The following is an 18251-nucleotide window of genomic DNA, read 5'->3' as shown; positions in this document are numbered from 1 at the left end:
GACACACACGCATTTTCTTTGGATTTCTGGGTCACAAAAATGACTGTGGTTGCTTTTTCATGTCTGATCAGATTTGACATCTTTTAATTAGGACAGTCCAAAGTTGAAATAGAAGTGTTACAGTTTTATTTACTCTGTCACAAAAGTGTAAAAAGTGTAAGTGTAAAAGTGAAGTCTTGTATCACCATGAAATCCAATACAGGAAGGCAACCTTTAGAATGCACATATAAATATATATGTGGATAAATGTTATTTAAATGAGATTAGATTCAGAGATCTGTATGTCATCAAGTTATGCTGCTGGGAAAGTGGATTTAGAGCCAATAAATTATCATTTATTTATTTATTATTCATAACTTCAAGTAGAAGTCTGACATTTGGAAACAACTGGTGAGAGAATGAGGGAAGTTGATATTTATGTTGTTTTTTTCATAGAAAAAGTATGTTTTCCCATTTTTTGCACTACAGTCAGTCGGGATGAAGTGAACAATTTGACTGAGTTAAGCTACGCATTAAGTAGAAAATTATTCAACACTGTTTTTCATGAACCAAGCCTTTATTTTCACCTTGGTGAACTTTGGAACTACAAGAACATCTTGGAAACATTTTGGGACTCACTTGTAAACAAAAGAGATCATTTGTCTCTTCTCGATAGTCTAAATATACATCAATAAATCTGGATAAATCCTTTTCAGGTCGCTGTTCTGTTTCAAAGAAAAGTCAGGTCTTCATGGTGGGTTTTAAATGTCCACACCATTTAAATTAAGACTTGTTTCAAGCTGAAGTGGGGAATTTTTCTGTGGCTTTTGTGGAAGAAGCCTCGAAGGCCAAACATATTCAGACCATCAACATGAAGGGAAGAGAGGTTTCTGTGGTTGTGTGGAACATCAAGGGGTCAGTGAGTGATAAATGATGCTTTTCTGAACACTGAAAGATAAATAATACAGTCCTGCTGAAAAAGGGTCATATGATGTTTGAGCTTGTGCATGAACTTTGTGTCCTATGAGACTGCAGTGTAATGACACAGTCTAATGAGCATTGACTTCGATTATAGGGACCCGAACACATGCCTTAACAGCCCCTGCTCAGAGTCCTAACAGGCTGTAGCACAGCAAGATTTCTTTCTCCCAGAGGATGAGTGGGACAGAACATTAGAGACCAATGACCAATTCTCCCTCTCTCCCCCATGAGGTTTCCATGTGTCTCTGGACTTACATTTCCCCTTCATCTTCCTGTTTCTCCACCCCTCTGTTCAATATTTGTACCATCTATTACTCCTCCTTTTCACGAAACTTGACCTACGCAACGCATTCCATCTGATCAGGATCAGAGAGGGTGATGAATGGAAAACAGGGTTTAATACCAGTGGTCCCCAGAGGCAGAGACCTCAGGGCCTCAAGCGTCACTTCACCACAGCTCCCATTCACACCTTGCCTGATCCTCATGGTCTGATGGTGGCGGTGGACGCCTCCAATGAGGGCATCGGGGCGGTGTGCTCTCAGAGATCCGAGCAGGATGGCAACATGCACCCCTCTGTGTTTCTGTCACGGCGGCTGTCCAAAGTTGAGAGAAACTACGACGTCGGCAACCGAGAACTGCTGGTGGTCAAGCTCGCTCTGGAGGAGTGGCTGGCTGGAGGGGGTCAGCCAGCCATTCATTGTCTGGACCGACCACTAAAACCTGGAGTACATCTGCAAAGCCAAAAGACTTAATTCTCGGCAGGCCAGGTGGACGCTGTTTTTCAACCGGTTTAATTTCTCTCTCTCTTACAGGCTGGGGTCCCAAAATGTCAAGCCTGATGCCCTGTCTCGCCTCTACAACCCCAAACCTGTTGCCAAGAAATCAGACTCCATCCTTCCATGGGCAAGTGTGGTTGGAGTGCTCACTTGGCAGATAGAAAAGGAGGTAAAGCAGGCCAACGGTGTAGCTCCGCCACCTAGTGGGTGCTCCAAGAATAAGCTGTTTGTCCCAGCTGAATTACATCCACAGGTGATTCATTGGGCTCACACCTCTCTGCTCTCCTGCCACCCAGGAGTTAGACGGACGATGTTTGTTATCTCCCGGAGGTTCTGGTGGCCGTCCATGGAGGCGAAGGTCCAGGAGTACATCGAGGCTTGCTCGGTCTGTGCTCGTAACAAGACGTCCACCGGATCTTGCATAGGTCTTCTTCAATCACTTCCCATTCCTTCCAGACCACGGGCAGATATCTCCTTGGACTTCGTCACGGGGCTTCTGGTCTCCCAAGGTAACACCACGGTTCTCACAGTGGTTGACAGATTCTCTAAAATGGTCAGATTTATCGCCTTGCCCAAGTTGCCGTCTGCCAAGGAAACGGCAGAAATTATACTTAATCATGTTTTTAGGTTCCACAGATTTCTCAAAGACACTGTCTCTGACCGTGGCCACCAGTTCGTGTCCCGCTTCTGGAAGGAGTTTTGCCAGCTCACTGGAGCCAAAGCCAGCCTGACCTCAGCCAGACCAAGCGCCTCAATCAACAGCTGGAAACTGGCCTCCGTTGCCTTGTTTCCCCAGAACCCTTCGACATGGAGCAAACACCTGGTCTAGGTAGAGTATGCACATAATTCACTATCCACCTCTGCTACTGGATTTACTCTGTTCAAGCGTGTGAGCCCCCTCTCTTCCCAGACAACGAGCCGGAGGTGTCGGTTCCCTCTGCCCATGTTCTGCTATGCCACTGTCAATGGACCTGAGCAGCTGCCAGGCAGATGCTCATCTGCCAGGGAGATCAGGTAAAGAAGGCTGCCGACTGCAGGAGGAGAGCCGCTCCTGCCTACCAGCCAGGCCAGAGGGTGTGGCTCTCTGCCAGGGACCTTAACCTCAAAGTACCTTCCAAGAAGCTTGAACCACGGTTTGTGGGCCCTTTTCCCAATACCCATGTCGTTAATCCTACTGCTGTATGTCCTCGCCTCCCTCGATCTTTCCGTGTCCACTAGTCTGCATTTCCCTTGTCTTGTGCCAGTGTGTTTTGTCCCTTGTGAGATCATGCCAACTTTCCCTTGTTCTCAGCCACAGCCATAGTTTTGGCCCTGTGTAAGGATTTTGTCTTTGCCTCTTCTATAAGTGATTTTTGTTGATTTTATAGCTCAGTTTAGTTACCTTAGTTTAGAATTTCTGCTTAGTCTTTAGTCTTCCTCTGCTTAGAGTGATTTTTTGTTCTTGCCTTGTAGTCATGTCAGTTTGTGTCTCCTCTCGCTGGAGAGTTTTTTGCTCTTAGGATTATAGTATCAGGTTGTTGCTTATTTCCTCCCTTGGGAGAGATTTTTGCCCATGAATTTTTGTAGCCTTTTGTTTTACTCTTTCATAAGAGACTAACTTTTAATAGCCATGTGTTCATCAGGAGTTTTTCATAGTCGTGTTTATTTTCACTCTGTCAAGAGGTTTTCTCTCGCTGCCTACACTTAATAAAGTCTGTTGAATTTTGCTCGTATCTCTGCATCTGAGTCCTGCCTTGAGCCCAAGCTTGACACTTTCTTTCCTCTTTTCTCCTACTCTTATTTGTTACCTTATTTGTTTCTCCTCAGGTCTCAGTCTACTTACTGTAACAACACCCCCTGTCACTCTATCATCCTGCACCACTTCAGTACTTCTACCCATCTTTTTTCTTGTTCTACGCTATCCGTGCTGGTCCTTTCCCACACTGGAGATTAACAGTGCTATAAGACCATTTTAAACAAATTATTGTTATGTGAGCCGAAGATGAAGCTGATAACTGCAGTGAGTTAAGACAGAGGTCAACTAAAATAATTGGACACATTTTTAATTAGTTATAACACTTAATTATAACACTATTGGACAGAGCAGGGTCTGCAGTCAACGTAAGTCTGAGTGTGATTCTTTCCAGCATGCAGACATAAAAAGAAAACCTCATGTCTCCAATCAGAATCAATGAGTTCAACAGACTGCTCCAGTGGGTAGATCATGACCAGAACAAAAAAGCGGAACAAAAGGAAACTTTGTTTGCAGTCGACCAGAAAAGACCAACAGAGGCCAGTGGGCCGACTGGGAAATCTGCCTCTGAGGCGGTAACACTGCTGTGAGGTGCTGCAATAAACCTAAATCAGAGGTTATAAAGTGGCTTTGTCCCACAGAGTTGATTGTAAAATGTGTTTGAATACATTTAAACTGACGTGGGACACAGGAATTGAGGCCTTGTGTGTCTTGGGAATGCAACAGAGGCAGGACCACCACATATTTTTGGTCTTAGTAAAGAAAGCAGAAGAGATGAAAAGAAGAAGGGTGAACAATTACCGAGCTGATATATACATACAACACATTAAAATGCATGTTTTGTCACTTTTGCAACTTTCAAGAGCTGTTTTCCATCCTGGGAGCATCCAGCTTTCAGGGACAGTCGTTTTAGTAGACATTTAGCATCATAAAACCACAATTGTTGTCAGGTACAAACAAATTCACTCTCTTCTTATCAGGCTTTTTGTTGGCAGAAGTACTACATACTTCTCAACAATGAAAATGGCATCATTAAAGTAATTTAAGTCCATTCAGCTTGGGCCATTATGTCCATTAAACGTATCCAAATAGACTAATTTAATACATTAACTCTACAAATGAGAGTTATCCTGATAGGTCTTTGGCTGTGTGACTGTACTGTAAACAGGTCAAGTGTGTTTCCTTATGGTTTGTTACAGTTTAAACAGCCACAAGTGGACTTTGAATTACCAGCAAAAGTTCCAAATAAGACAATACATGCTTAAACCTGGGTAGATAGCCCCAGCACACATTGATATTTCCTGTCCAAACTGTCTGTAATGAATATATGTAATTACAAACAAACTCATCTACTTAATTTAATATACATAACATAAAACTGTTGTCTTCCTTCCATAAAAGTAATAAATAATGACAATTAGATTTTTTTGAAATTTGGAATCAGTGTGGAGACAAACCCAAGCTGTATTCAACCATGAATATCAACACAAGTTAGAATAACTGTACGCGCTGTGTGGATACTCCTTATATTGCAATGTCATGGTCTTCTTTAACCTCCTGAACAATAAATGGTCCCCACTAAATTCCAAAAAAAATACTGTATCAAGACCACAATCCATTCTAAGAAGAGGGTCTCATGTTTTCATTCCTAAAGCAACATTTCAAACCACACAGAATTTTTACAACTGTAACTTGAAGGAATTTTATGTGTATTAGTATAACACTAGGTATATTTTATCAAATCTCTAAGCACAGAAGTGCTAAACTGGATAAGTTTTTGCAGATACAGAATTTCAATAGTCAAATGCTTATTTCAAACATGACGATCAAGCATTTAAAAAAAAGCAGAGATTTTGTGTGTTTCTTCGCAGAAAATTGAAATGATGATGAATAATAAAAAAAGGAAAATAAAAATATCCTCACAGGAACCTAAGGACTGTGGACTGGAAATCCCCCTCTTCACCCAAACTGGGCTCCAGTCAGTCTCTGAAACCTTCAGTGGACGTACACTGCCCTGTGTAAAGTGTTTTATCATCCATGTAGAGATTCTAAAGTTTACTAGTTTAAAGTAAAGTTTGTACTGAATGCACGTAACAGAGGGGGGAATGACCACAACCAAAAACAACCCAACTATGGGGCTACAGGGTGTGTTGTCTTCGTTGGTGTGTATCTCGGTTAGAGGTAATTGTGTGCACAATTTTTTATGTGTCTGTGGTTGTACACATGTGTTTGTGTACCTATATAAAACATTTTACAGAGTTGAGGATTGTGGGATATCTCTGTATTTTGTGCCTTTCAGCTGCAGACTGTAGCTGAGATTGTTTAGGTGTATTTCAGTCTTCATTCACATTGAAGATATGTCTATACAGCTGGTATCAATGCATGTAATGTGTCTATCTTTCTTACCAAAAACAAAAAAACACAGTTGGGATTGCTTTTTAATGGAAAGCATAATTTAAGATAATTTGTTATCTAACTTAATGTGAGCATAACACAAGGGATTGTGGGTTCCACAAAATCATAAATATTAAGCTGGTGGATGAATCATTAAACCAATTTTGCAAAACTTGGAAACAAGTTTTCTCAAAATTGGTAAATGCATAAAAAATTGCTCATAAAATGGAAAATATTCTGAGAAAGAAGAAAATCTGTGCAGCATGCACTTAAACACCTGTTTTAACTGAGGTCTGCTGCTGCCTAATGAAGTGTGACTAAGAAACACACACACAGCACCAGTTATTAGAATTAAAGCCAAGGGTTGTGCATTAGCACACTCACCAAGGTGGCTGACGTAAAACAACAGATGCAGATGTCTGAGCCAGGCTGTTATTTTGATTAATTTGGTTCACTTCACATTACAGAACTTAAGGAAAGTTTCAAAGGTTCATTTATTTCTCTTTTCACAACACATGGTTGTAAAACAAAATGGTAGTTGTAATCCCTTGATGTTACACACAAAACTGTAATATCCTGTTAGTCCTTGCATATCGTATTTCCTGTTTTATCTGGAAATACTAAAATGTCCTGTTATTTCCGTTCCTGCCCCACTTTGTCTCTCAACCCCCTTGATCATCCACACCCGCTCTTATTTCTAGCCTGTCCTGGTTTTGTTATTAGCCAACCTTGTGCATGTTGTTCCACCACCAGATTGCCTTTTGTTCATGCTCTATGTTCACTTTTTCAGCATTTTTCTAGTGTCATTCTCCATGTTTTTGACTCAGTACTGTTATTTGTTTTTAGGTTTAGGTTTAGGTTAAGTTTGACTACTCCATGCCTGGATTTGTTTACTTGCTTCAAGCTGATCTCCTGTGTATGAGATCCAAACCTCCATGATGGAGGAGCTGCATGAACTCGACACCCAGACAGAACAGTTTATTGCCAACCTCAGCCCTTAAAGCTCTAGCCCCAAGACTGTTCACCTGCTTCACCTCACCTCCAGTGATACACAGGTGTGTGTTGTTTTTTAACAATTAGCCCCTTGGTTTGGTCGATACTCAGCAGCAGGTAGTTCTCTGTCCACCACTCTGCAAAATTGTTGATTTCCTGCTATGAATTTTCAGTGGTTTATAAAATCCAGCCGATTATGGGGTCGTTGTCTGCAAACCTCGCAACAGAGTTCTCTCCATGTAGAGAATTACAGTCAGGAAGGCAGCTCCAGTGTTCAACATTAGAGTGTTAAGGAGGTGTGACTGCCAATCCAAACTCTCTGGGGTCTGTTTGTGAGAAAGTCCGATATTCAATTGCAAAATGTGGTGTTCAAGCCCAAAGTGTTAGACTTTCCCATCAGTTTCTTCATTCTTCATCAGAATGAAATGAGTGCTATAGGTTTGTAGTGTTTTTGTTTGCTTCACTGGTACAGGGACAACGTAGCTGTCAGTGTGGGAACACTCTGAATAATATATTAAAAATGTCAGTAATCAACAGCTAGTTGATTGGCACATTTTTAGTACATGGCCAGGGAAGTTTTAAGAATACAAGAATATGTTAATTTGGCTTCCAGTGTGTGTTTTCCCTATGTAAGCCTATATATGCCTAATTTCACCATTCAGCTCACTTTGGCAGACATAATTGGCATTCTGAAGTTTTGCACAGAGCAGTCCTTTTTAACCATTTGTGCTTTTGGATCTTAATGCATGTACACCTTCACACCAGTACCCATTTGTGTGTTTGCATTAATTTTCAGGGTGTGAAGTCGTTTAGTGGGTTGGATTTTAATGAGATGGTCTGTTTGCTGAAGCTACAAGCAGCCATTGTTGCTGCACTTTTCCACAGCCCAATTACCCTCCAATTACAAACACGAACAGAAACAGTAACCCAGGGTAACGTAATGGGACGACACACGGTCTGTAAAACTGCAATCATGCAAGCATGTGTCCTCCTGCTAACACTTAAGTTCACACACATACACAGAGTGCAAATACCAGAACTTTGCACTGATAGACATTTGTGTTACAATACTGCCTTGCCAGCTTTTTTTTTTTTCTTTTATTACCCCATGGTTGGGTTACCCCAAACCTATGTAGGATTATCCTGAGGAGTAATTCTAACCCAAATTTTAACATTAAAAAGCTAAGTACGGTAAAATCCCTTCACTTTTTTAGCTTTATAGATGGGAACATATTGGTCCTCATATGTATAGAAAGAAAATAAGCAGTCATGTGAGGTAGAGCCGATCTATTACACCCTGACATTAAATGCCAAACAGTCTTGTTGCTAGTGTGCAGTCTGTATGCAGTCGAATGGGTATTAAATAGAGCATGTCTAATTTCAGTGCAGTAAAAACTATAGTTTATAAAAGTGGTTCACTTCAGGGCACTGCTGTTTGTCTCTGTTTATGTCACTGGCGCCTTTAATCTTGTCACAGCAAAACACCAAAAGACTAACTTCCCTCAAAACTTTTATTTAAACACCCAGTCAGGGGTCACTTCCTTTATGTTAGAAAATCAACTTTTAATGCTGTTAAATAGCATACAAGTGCATAGCATGCATAGTAGAAAGACACTTAAATAAAACATAAATATGCATTTAAATTAGGCTCTGTTAGAGACCCCAAAACCAGCACAATTTTACAGCACAATCAAGTGACAGTTCATCAAGTTAATGTTCATTTTCAAACCAAGTGTCTCCATATTTTACAGTATAAAATCTTCAATGAGTGATGTGGCCTGTTTTGTTCAGTGAGAATTGTTTTCTGCAGGGAAATCAGGCTTTTTGAGCCTTTCACATGCCAAATGGCTATGACAGCTATGGTGTCTTTCTATGGACTACTGATGTAGTAGATGACCATGTTCAGGGATATTACAGCCCTGAGCAGCTCAATTGTCTTCTGTGTTTAATGCAGTTTTTCTTTTTCTGAGCGCTCCTCTGGTCTGCTTAATTTGCTAGCTGAACATGTGCAGGTGCTCATTAATTAGTGCACCTGCAATCAGGAGAAGCAACTAATCAGTGAGATCACCTGGTGAAGTGCGTCTAGAGTGAAACCCTGCCCTAGTTTTACAAATGTTATCACAATAAATTGATGAATGTTTGAGTGTTTCTCCACAAAATACTACAATTAAACATTAAGGCAGGATAAATGCTGTTAAAGTTGATTTTTATATAGGTTAAAAATCTTCTGCACAAACTGCACTAAACAAGCTATAGAGATTCGACAGTTTAGGAGAAAGGTAAAAAATATAAATGTAAGATGCAATACCACAACACACTTTGTCCAACTGTAGAATAAATGAACTGCAATGTAGCAATGTGTGTTTTGAACATGCACAAATAACCAACATTTAATCAATATCTGCAAAAATGAAGAAATTACTAATATCCTGAAGTATGACATTGTGTCATTCTAAGTCTCAAAAAAGTGTCAGATTTTATTTTGGCACCTGTTACTATGAAATGAAAACCTATATTTTTAACACACTAAATTTACAATCAGTCACAAAAGTTACACCTCAAACACAGTTTTAAATTTTCTGATGACAGTAATTTACTTTTTTTATTATCGTCACAGACCAGACCAAGCACATGTATAGTTGTTGACATAAAATTATGACAAAATTAAAATCTAAATTTGTTACAGAGAAAAGGGACGGCAGGTTATTTTTTTTTAAGTTAAATTATGTTTTACCTCTATTTTACCCCGCAAATTACTTGTCTCTTTGTGTTGTACATACCCTTTTCCTGTAACTCTCTCATTTTCTTTATGTTAAGATATACATTAAAAGCAATATTTTTAGACAAAACTCTATAAGTGAAGTCCAATTGCCAGCCCCATAATCCTCAAACTAACCCCTAACCCAAACTAAATAAACTTTGCTAAACTAAAATGTGTCCTTAAGTGTGCTGTACAAACTGTAGGAATATCATGTCACCTTTTGAAATGAATTTTTATAAATGGCAGCCTTCACAAGATCCTTACAGTACCTTATTTTTAATCCTACTCACATTTCTTCTCCCTTCAGTCCTCCTTTCTTTTCATTTTTCCAAGCCATTCACACGCCATGAAGGTTACAAAAAGGTCACCAAGTTCACTAGCGTTAGTGTTGCTTCCTGACTATTTTGAAACAAGAGGAGGGGACTCCCAGAATAGATACTGTTTTCCATATGTACACAGATTATAGGGATTTCAACCTCTGGCAGACATACTGAAGGTCCTTAGTTCTTTGGCAACAACAAGCTATTTGTGAACAGCTGATTGTGGTCCAAAATGTTTGTAGCTGTCTTTAAATTAATCCAATAAACATGGCCAAAGTTTGTACAATTCATAATTGGAAACTGATTGCTTCACCACTTGACTGCCAACATAAATGCAGTGAAAATGTAGATAATATCAGCTTGGATTTCTTACGTACACATACTTGTAGGGAGACAAAGATTAAAGATGTAAGATTAAACAAATATCAAATATTTAATCTGGCACCACATTATAGGAACATCTTTTCCATTGTTTATCGGAAGTACTAAATGGATCCATAATTTGCACACATGGAGTTGCAGAGACTACTAGACTTGTGATGCAACTTCAAAGCCCTCATTAATATATTCTACGTGAGACAGTTGAAATCAACTCTTAAAGGTTATTTCAGTCAGAAGATCAGTCTGCACAGTTGTATTCACATTATCTTTCCTCTTCAGTTTATGATTGTTCCCATCCAAGCTTGGCATCCTTGTCTGCCTCCTGTCTCTCCTGACCTCCACTCTTGTTTTCTGCATCTGAAGCCAAACTTGACTTTGTCACGATTCTCACAAGACCAGTCTTTTCTTTATCTACTCTGCTTCATTTTATTAAATAACTCAACACTTTATTTCCTTCTCCACTTGTTACCTGTGGTAGGAAAACTTTTGTTTTCCTTAACCGTAAAAGTTATATCTTAACAACAAATGAAAGACAAATTACAATGTGGGTTATCACATGTTCAAACCATGAACTGTCTTAAAACCAGTGTTTACAAAGCAGAAAGCAATAGAGGACTCAGCCATGACAACTGACCCCTTCTATTGTTCCCTCTATTGTCACTAGAGAGCCGCAGCACACAGCGGAACTGTGGGAAAATGAGTTTAGTGTGTGATTAACGTGTGAGGTGAGTTTGCTGCAGAGAAGTCAGGTTATGTAATTTCTCCTTTAATGGCTGGCTTTTGACTGTTGCCTGGAAAGAAGAATAGCTTAATGACAATGTCATCTTGGGATGTGGTAGATTATGATGCTTCACTGTTTTAAATGAATCAAGTAATAAAAATGAGAAAGCGACAATTTGAAAATTATTAGTTGCAAGACTACTTGCTAGATTGGTCTTTAATTGAGTTGAGATGCATAAAGATGCAAGGAGGGCAAACACTGGAGATTGACCGTGGTTTTTAGGTACATTCCCAGAGGGTTTAGGGTTGTGTACCCAAAAACAGAAAAACAAGCCCCTGTGAAATATGCTCTTATCAAGGGTCAGTGAGGGGGGAAGTTTGATGTGTAGCTGGTGTTAAATGGAACGTTCAATCCACAGCAGTAAAAACAAACCGATGTGCCTTTAATCTGTTGAACCATCAACAGTCGTCTAATGGTTGCTTCCAGTTTGAGCTAGCCGTGCTTATGTGTTCAGTGCGATTGGTGAGGATTTCATTTTATGTAATTGTGTGCGTGTGTTTTCATATACACTGATCATATTCAGTAAGTGTCCTGTGTATATTAGCTGAATATCTCAAAATAAGCTGAGTGCGAAGCATGGCAAGAAACATGGACTCTTAAATGAGAAGTGGTGAATCCAGTGATGACATTGCATGTGACTGTGCCAAAGTTGGTGAAAAATGACCCTTGCTATTTTGAAGATGCAAATAAAAGTGATGTTCTTCTCTTTTGAAGCCCCATTTTGCCATTTAGCCAACATAATTTGTTGCTCCAAAAGTCCATGAGACTGTCAGTCCACAAGCATGTATACGTTTTATATCAGAGGTTTGTGGAGTTTTGAAGGTTTTATATAAGCTGATGAATGAAAGCAGCAGTTTGTCATTTCAGTAAGGTTAAAGTATACAAGAGCTTAAGTGTGAGAGGGAGAGAAGTGGTTTGTCTCCATCCTCAGAGTGGATTTGAAAAATTGTCTCTTGACTCTTCTTTATTCAACATCATTACATCAGCAACAACCCGTTCAGTTCAGTAGCAGTCTCTTTTGTCTTTGTCTCTTTCCAGACAACCAAAAACTCCTGCCTGTTTTGAGCCGTACCCAGAACCAACTCCTAACACCTAACCTACATGTACACTAAATATATTAAATCGATTCTGTTAGGTTCAGCTAAGATCTATTTCTTTCTTGCAATTCCAAGTATCAAAGCTTTGTCTATTAGGAGTGGATGCTGGTTTGGATCCTTTTTGCTGGCCAGTCCATCTTGTCCTATGCTGTAATCTTTGTCCCTTTTTCTTATTTCATCTTCTCTTTCTTTTCCTCCATTTACCCTCTCTCCATTACTCCCATGTGCTGAGATCCCTTGGCGTACGGTTACGTTCCCCAGAGCTCTTGCTGCGAGCCTTCCTGGCACTCTCCTGTGCCTGGCGGTATTTCTCCAGCATGCTCTTGTGTTTCCTCCTCAGCTTGTCGTTGCACCACATCCTCTCGCAGTACTCCTCCACATGCGGCAGATTCGATGGCCCAATCAGCTGCATGATATCCTTGAACCATGTACGTGACTGGCCGATTTGGCTTGATGCACCGGCCCTGTTGTAAGCGTTACAAGGCATCCAAGCCCTGTAGCTGCCTGTAGACCGGTCTTTGAACGAGTCAGAGAGGCCGGCATTGTCACGTGCCATGAGCTCATCCACAGTCTCCCCCTGGAGGACTTCGAGGGTGAGACGGGCCAAGGTCTGTGTGAAACCGTGCTCTCGGGAGCGGCAGATGTACACGCCTTCGTCCTGACGGAAAAGAAGACGAAACAGGAGTCCCTGCTCTGTAGACATCACACGATCATCCAGCTTCACCTGTAAATAAAATGATAACAATAAGAAAAAATAAATAACTAATAAACATTTTGTTTCATTCAATTTCAAATTTTTGCTTGTGTGCTATTTAAGTTCCAAAGCTTTTTCACTATAAATGCAAGTGGATTAACAAGAAAGCACTGGCAAATAGGAATCATATAGCTAGAATATTTGATTATAGTATTTCTATCTTTCAAATTATTCTAAAGGCAGAAGTCTTTGTCTGTAGACATATCCCTGTAAAATTGTGCTGTCAGTGTGTTGTTTTCAGCCCATCCCTTTGGCCGAAAAAGAAAAAGTCCAATTTGGACAAAGAGCATTTAATTCACTTCATAGTATGAGAAAAGAAAGGGGGGGCAGGGATCTTTGTACTGTTTTCTCAGCTTGAATAGCAACTGCAAGAATGTACTATGAAATCCAGTCACTGTTAGTTTTTACTCTTTCTGTAGCATTTCTACTTTTCTTTTCTCAGTCTACTTTCTGTGCGTGCCCCCTCTATCCCTCTGTGCCAACACAAACATGGCAGCCTTGTCAGCTAGAGTGGCAGCCCAATGTTTATTTGCAAAGAAATGGAGAGGGGTGGTAATGCCTTAATACTTGCGTGGCTGACCGAGGCACTCAGTTATGCTTGGAGAAACATGCCCTCAAACAAATGAGTGATTACTGTGGGTGTGGGCAAACACAGAAACATAATTTTCTCAGTAGCTTTAAAAGGATTTTTGCAACACTGTGTTTAGGTCACAGTAACAAGCAGACACTGAGTGACACTTACAGTGGCATGTGGTCAAGGTTTGCAAAAAATTCACTGTTTATCCAAGAGAAGGAGCAGTTGTTCATTTTCCTTTGAAATATAATGGCTTAATTTCAACCATATGTCAAATGGATGTCAAATGTGTCAGGCACGTGCCAAATTCACACTGAGGTCTTGCTTTTACACGTAGGTACGCTAACCACTGTTGGCTAGAAGTTTCTTTCCTCCCCTCGGCTGTCTCCCAAAGCTTCTCCACCCTCTCTCCTATCATAGATATGTTAGGAGAAGGTGTCGTCTTGTCATCTTGATCTTAATTTGATAACCATTTACTCATCATCTTACCTCTTCCTTGCGATCGTCACGTTGGACGAACCAGGTGACAGTAGCTTGTGGAGAGCGAGGAACACACTCCAGGAAAGTGCTGTTGTTCTCTGTCGCATACACCACCCTGTGTTCTGTCACATCGAGCTCCTCTGGTTGAAAGAGAGATATTTTGACAGAATATGAAAGAACAAAAATGAGGGCCGTCATTGGTGAGCTTCTGTAAAGGTGTCCCTCAGAGTACAAGATACATATATAAACCAATCAAGTCATTAAACATCAAGCATTCAATCATTGCTCAACATGTGTGACAGTAAATACACAATACACCATAGGGTAAGTGTACATATCATTAGTTCCACACGTCCCATTGTGCCATCCAACACTGTTACAACTTTAAAAAATACAAAGATGATAGACATGGAAATCAAATCTGACATAAGAACTCAGTATAGTATTCAGTATTAGCTTTAGATAGGTCTCCTTGGCCCTGTCTGCAGTCTTTATGCTGAGCTAGGCCAGCTGCTGAGTTTGCCTTCAAATTTAGAGCAAATGAGAGTATTTCTCAACATGTTGAAAAGTTAAGAATGTCAATTCCAAATGCTACCTACTGAAATCTGAAAATCTGTCAGCTGAACTACAAACCTCAGAAGATAAAATGATGTCAGCTGATTGGTGATTTGGAGACATAGTAAACCAGGCAGTATCTTGGCTTGTAGCTTGTGAGCTCACATGAGCTCACATTTAGAATAAATCCATAACAAACAGTGAATGTCAGGGTGATATTTCATTCTTAGCAAAGAAAACTCATGCCTTAACAGCAACTTGACACGTTGACACAAAGAATCTTTGTAAAACCTGGGTTCATCCAAAAGGCCCAAGGGAGGCATATGTCATCACCTCAGCGGTATAGCTACACTCAGGTGAGCCAGCACACCTATCTTCCCTGCCCCTTCACAGCCTCATTGTTTTCTCCTCTTTTTATGTCTTTACACTCTTTCTTACCTTCACTTTCACATCTGGTTTTTACATTCTGTTCCAGTCATTTGTCATCTACTGTTTGTTTGTTCTTGCTCTTCATATTATCGCTAATGACTGATATATGACTCATCTGTCATCTCTCAGCTCTTTCAGCTCTCTCTCTCTCTCTATCTCTCTCTCTCTGTCTCCCACACACATATATGCCTTTTCATTTGGCCTTACTATTCTTTATTAAGTTATTAAGGATCAGTGAAGGCAAAAAATATGGATTATAACATTTACACCTCTGAGTGGACGTTTTTCATCTCCTATTGACGCAAATGTCTCTCAAAACCTAACAAGATTTGAGAATTGGTGTGTGCTGAATGTATAAACGCGTGCTTTTGAGGAGTGAACAATTATTATCTGTCTAATACTGCACACCTTCTGTCTCACATGGCTTGAATAAACTGACTTTGTGCAAATCTGACTTCAAACGTAAACACTCTCAGACTTCCATCCTGAGAAAGAAGCACAAAGACATACACTGACCCTAACAGATACAAACACAGACGTACAATTTTCATTCAAACTCAGGCTGGCATATATCCAAAAGCGTCTTCCCCTGGACTTCAGGTGTTTACAGACTGATGTACAATATACACAGAAGTGGAGCCTTTCTGGTCTTCTTCCTATCCATAGCTAAATAGTTTAGAGTGTGTAAGGAGAACAACGCCCTTGCCTAAACCATACAAGAAGTAATTCTTATCCACAGTGTCCTGGGAAGAACGTGGAAAAACTTAGCTAAGAGATACAGAGAACAGGTTCTTGAGAACAGGACAACTCAGTGAACCCTTATAAAAAGTGCAATATGCAGTAAGATGCATTACTATGCAAACTATGCATTAATGTTGATATTAATAAGCTCCCCATGAAGGGTGTCAGTAATCCAGATTATAGTATATTTGATGGCTAAAAGGTTGTTTTTGTTTACTGGACTGATTGAATAACTTGGTCATAATTCAAGTTTCCTTTCCACTTCTAGTAGTGGAACAGATGGAGAATCCTCACATAAACATTTCCTGCATTGACTACTCTTTTAACAATTAGTGACTTGTAGATTTAATTTTGTCTCTATAGTCTCACTGTCAGCACCTCTAAATGTTACTAATCAAAACATTATATCTAAACAAAATGTAAAATCTGAAAGTTGCAGTTTTATGAGAGGTTATGTGCAGGGCTATCCCTTGGTCAGGTGCTGCACCAGGCCAAGAAATGAACAAACAAACAAATGAACAAAAAAGGCACAACAGATGTGTACTGGTTGTACCACCTACCGTTCAGATTCTGATCCATACACTGCAGCACAGGGTTTCCATGCCTGATGTCCTGTCTGCGAAAGCGGCGTTTGCTGTTGGGCACGAACCGTGTGCACAGTGATCCGTCCCAGGCACAGTAAGGGTCTCTGGCCAGGCAGCACTCAGCACAGGCTTTCCCATAAGTCTCACAACGATGCAGCTTCACCTGCGCCACACCTGCTGGAGAGCCAACGTACAGGGCTTGCTGTTGGCATGAGAAAAGGAAAAAGGGAGTAAGGCATGATAAGGTTTAAGTTAATAAATGTAAGCATTGAAGTCTGTAATTTCAGTCATATGAAGTCATATGAGTCATTACCCTTTTCACAGATATTTCCATTGATGTAATTGGACTTGGCACCTGCAATAAAGAAAATAATTACCCTCAGATATTTCACAAAAGGCCTGTCGTAGAAAAGTCAAAGCAAATGTGATAGCAAGGAAATTAAAAACGAGAATTATTCTTCAAAATTACAGGGAGAGTTTTTGAATGGGCACTGGCTATACAGAGTGTTTCAGAGACACACTGAGAGAAATGTTATTTATTAATGATGAATAGCAGTCTCTTTGATATGACATTAAAAAGAGATTGAGGATGAAGCAGAGAGAAACAGAGAGAATTACTGATGGAGAAAAACTTACTTTAAAGACTTGTAGCTCCTCCAGTATGACCTCCTCTGTCTCCAAGCTGTTTCCACTGTGCAGAGCAATGACCTTCAATACTGTACCAACATCTGAAAGCCAAGCAAACATAAACTGTAAGAGACAAGTTTACAGGAAGAGAACATCTCCATCTTATCCCAGACTTCTCTCTGCCCCAACGATCCATTTTCTTCACATTCTCAGTAAGGTTTAATCCATATAGAAATAAAAGATTCTAACACAGTGTTTGACCATCAGCTATACAGGATCAGTTTCTGAACTGAAAACTTTTAAATGGAGACAGTACAAGTTTCTGATTTTGAAAAGGCTAGGAATGATGCACACTCACCTGTGCCGATGAACATGACGTCATATTTCCCATCCTCTGCATCGACCCGGTCCACCACTATTTGTTTCAACTTGTAAGGAGTGTTGGCCTTTACAAGAACAGGTTGACGTAGGGCGGGATAAACTGGTCGCCACATCAACGGGTGGTTGCGCGCAAACTGCAGCACTGAATCAGGGAAGTCCTTCGTGCTTCCAAACTCTCTGCCTGGTTGGTTGGTGATTTTACTAGGGCACTGGAGAAATGAAAGCAAAGGATGAGAAAGATGCGGAGAAACAAATGTAAAGTGAGGTGGACTATTAAAAACAGAAATAATTGTGTAAAATCCTTGGCTGGCAAACTGATGAAGCTACACTGGAAATAAAAAAAGAAGGCACAGAAAGACAAACAGAAGCAACACTGAAGGAAGAGTTTAAAGCAAAATCCTGTCTATTTTTCACATTAGCTCTACTTTCTCACCATTTTCCATCAGTGGAGGTGTGCTTTTTTTCTAAAGAATTGTGGACTAATTGTGGTGTTACAATCTTCTCAAAGAACCTTCATTAGCACTTTTATTGTGCCTGAAAAGTTTGGATAAAAGTTCAAAACCGCTGTTGTAAAGTTACGTGTCTGGAAACAGTTCTGTAAAAGCAGTTTGTTGTTAGTTTAAAAATCCTCCCATTTATGTTACTGTAGTAATGAAAAAAATAATGTGCTGATTATTGGCAGAGATACTGTACAAACAGGATAATTAGGAGGGTTTAACACTGTCCACATTGAGGAATTTATGTGAAGCACACGTTAACCTTTGGCTTTGCACATGATCCATATCAGCAGTTCTTCGCAAAGAAGCCAAAGTCTTCTTTCACATACCACCACTGCTTTTTTGAAAGTCTTTACTGAAACTGTTTTTCACTCTCTTTAACACAGCTAGGAATAAGAAAATTGTAGCTGTTCAGAGTTAATTGGCTGTGTTGT

At 40.1% G+C, this 18251-nt stretch overlaps 1 protein-coding gene across 1 annotated transcript in view; it reads right to left on the bottom strand.

The window, feature by feature from the left end:
* Positions 1-8352: 8352 nt before the first annotated feature.
* sema3bl (sema domain, immunoglobulin domain (Ig), short basic domain, secreted, (semaphorin) 3bl) overlaps positions 8353-18251 on the bottom strand; it is a 62885-nt gene continuing 52986 nt past the window's right edge. The window contains exons 11-16 of the mRNA XM_046396324.1: positions 17298-17529; positions 16949-17040; positions 16626-16667; positions 16289-16514; positions 14013-14143; positions 8353-12919 (exon numbers count right to left, since the gene is read on the bottom strand). Coding sequence (XP_046252280.1) covers positions 12410-12919; positions 14013-14143; positions 16289-16514; positions 16626-16667; positions 16949-17040; positions 17298-17529 — 1233 coding nt within the window. The 3' untranslated portion in view covers positions 8353-12409. The remainder of the gene's footprint in view (positions 12920-14012; positions 14144-16288; positions 16515-16625; positions 16668-16948; positions 17041-17297; positions 17530-18251) is intronic.

Source organism: Scatophagus argus, chromosome 8 (genome assembly GCF_020382885.2).
Source record: "Scatophagus argus isolate fScaArg1 chromosome 8, fScaArg1.pri, whole genome shotgun sequence".
NCBI lineage: Eukaryota > Metazoa > Chordata > Actinopteri > Scatophagidae > Scatophagus > Scatophagus argus.
Note: the sequence above shows the minus strand (reverse complement) of the source record. Positions and strands in the feature narration are given on the sequence as shown.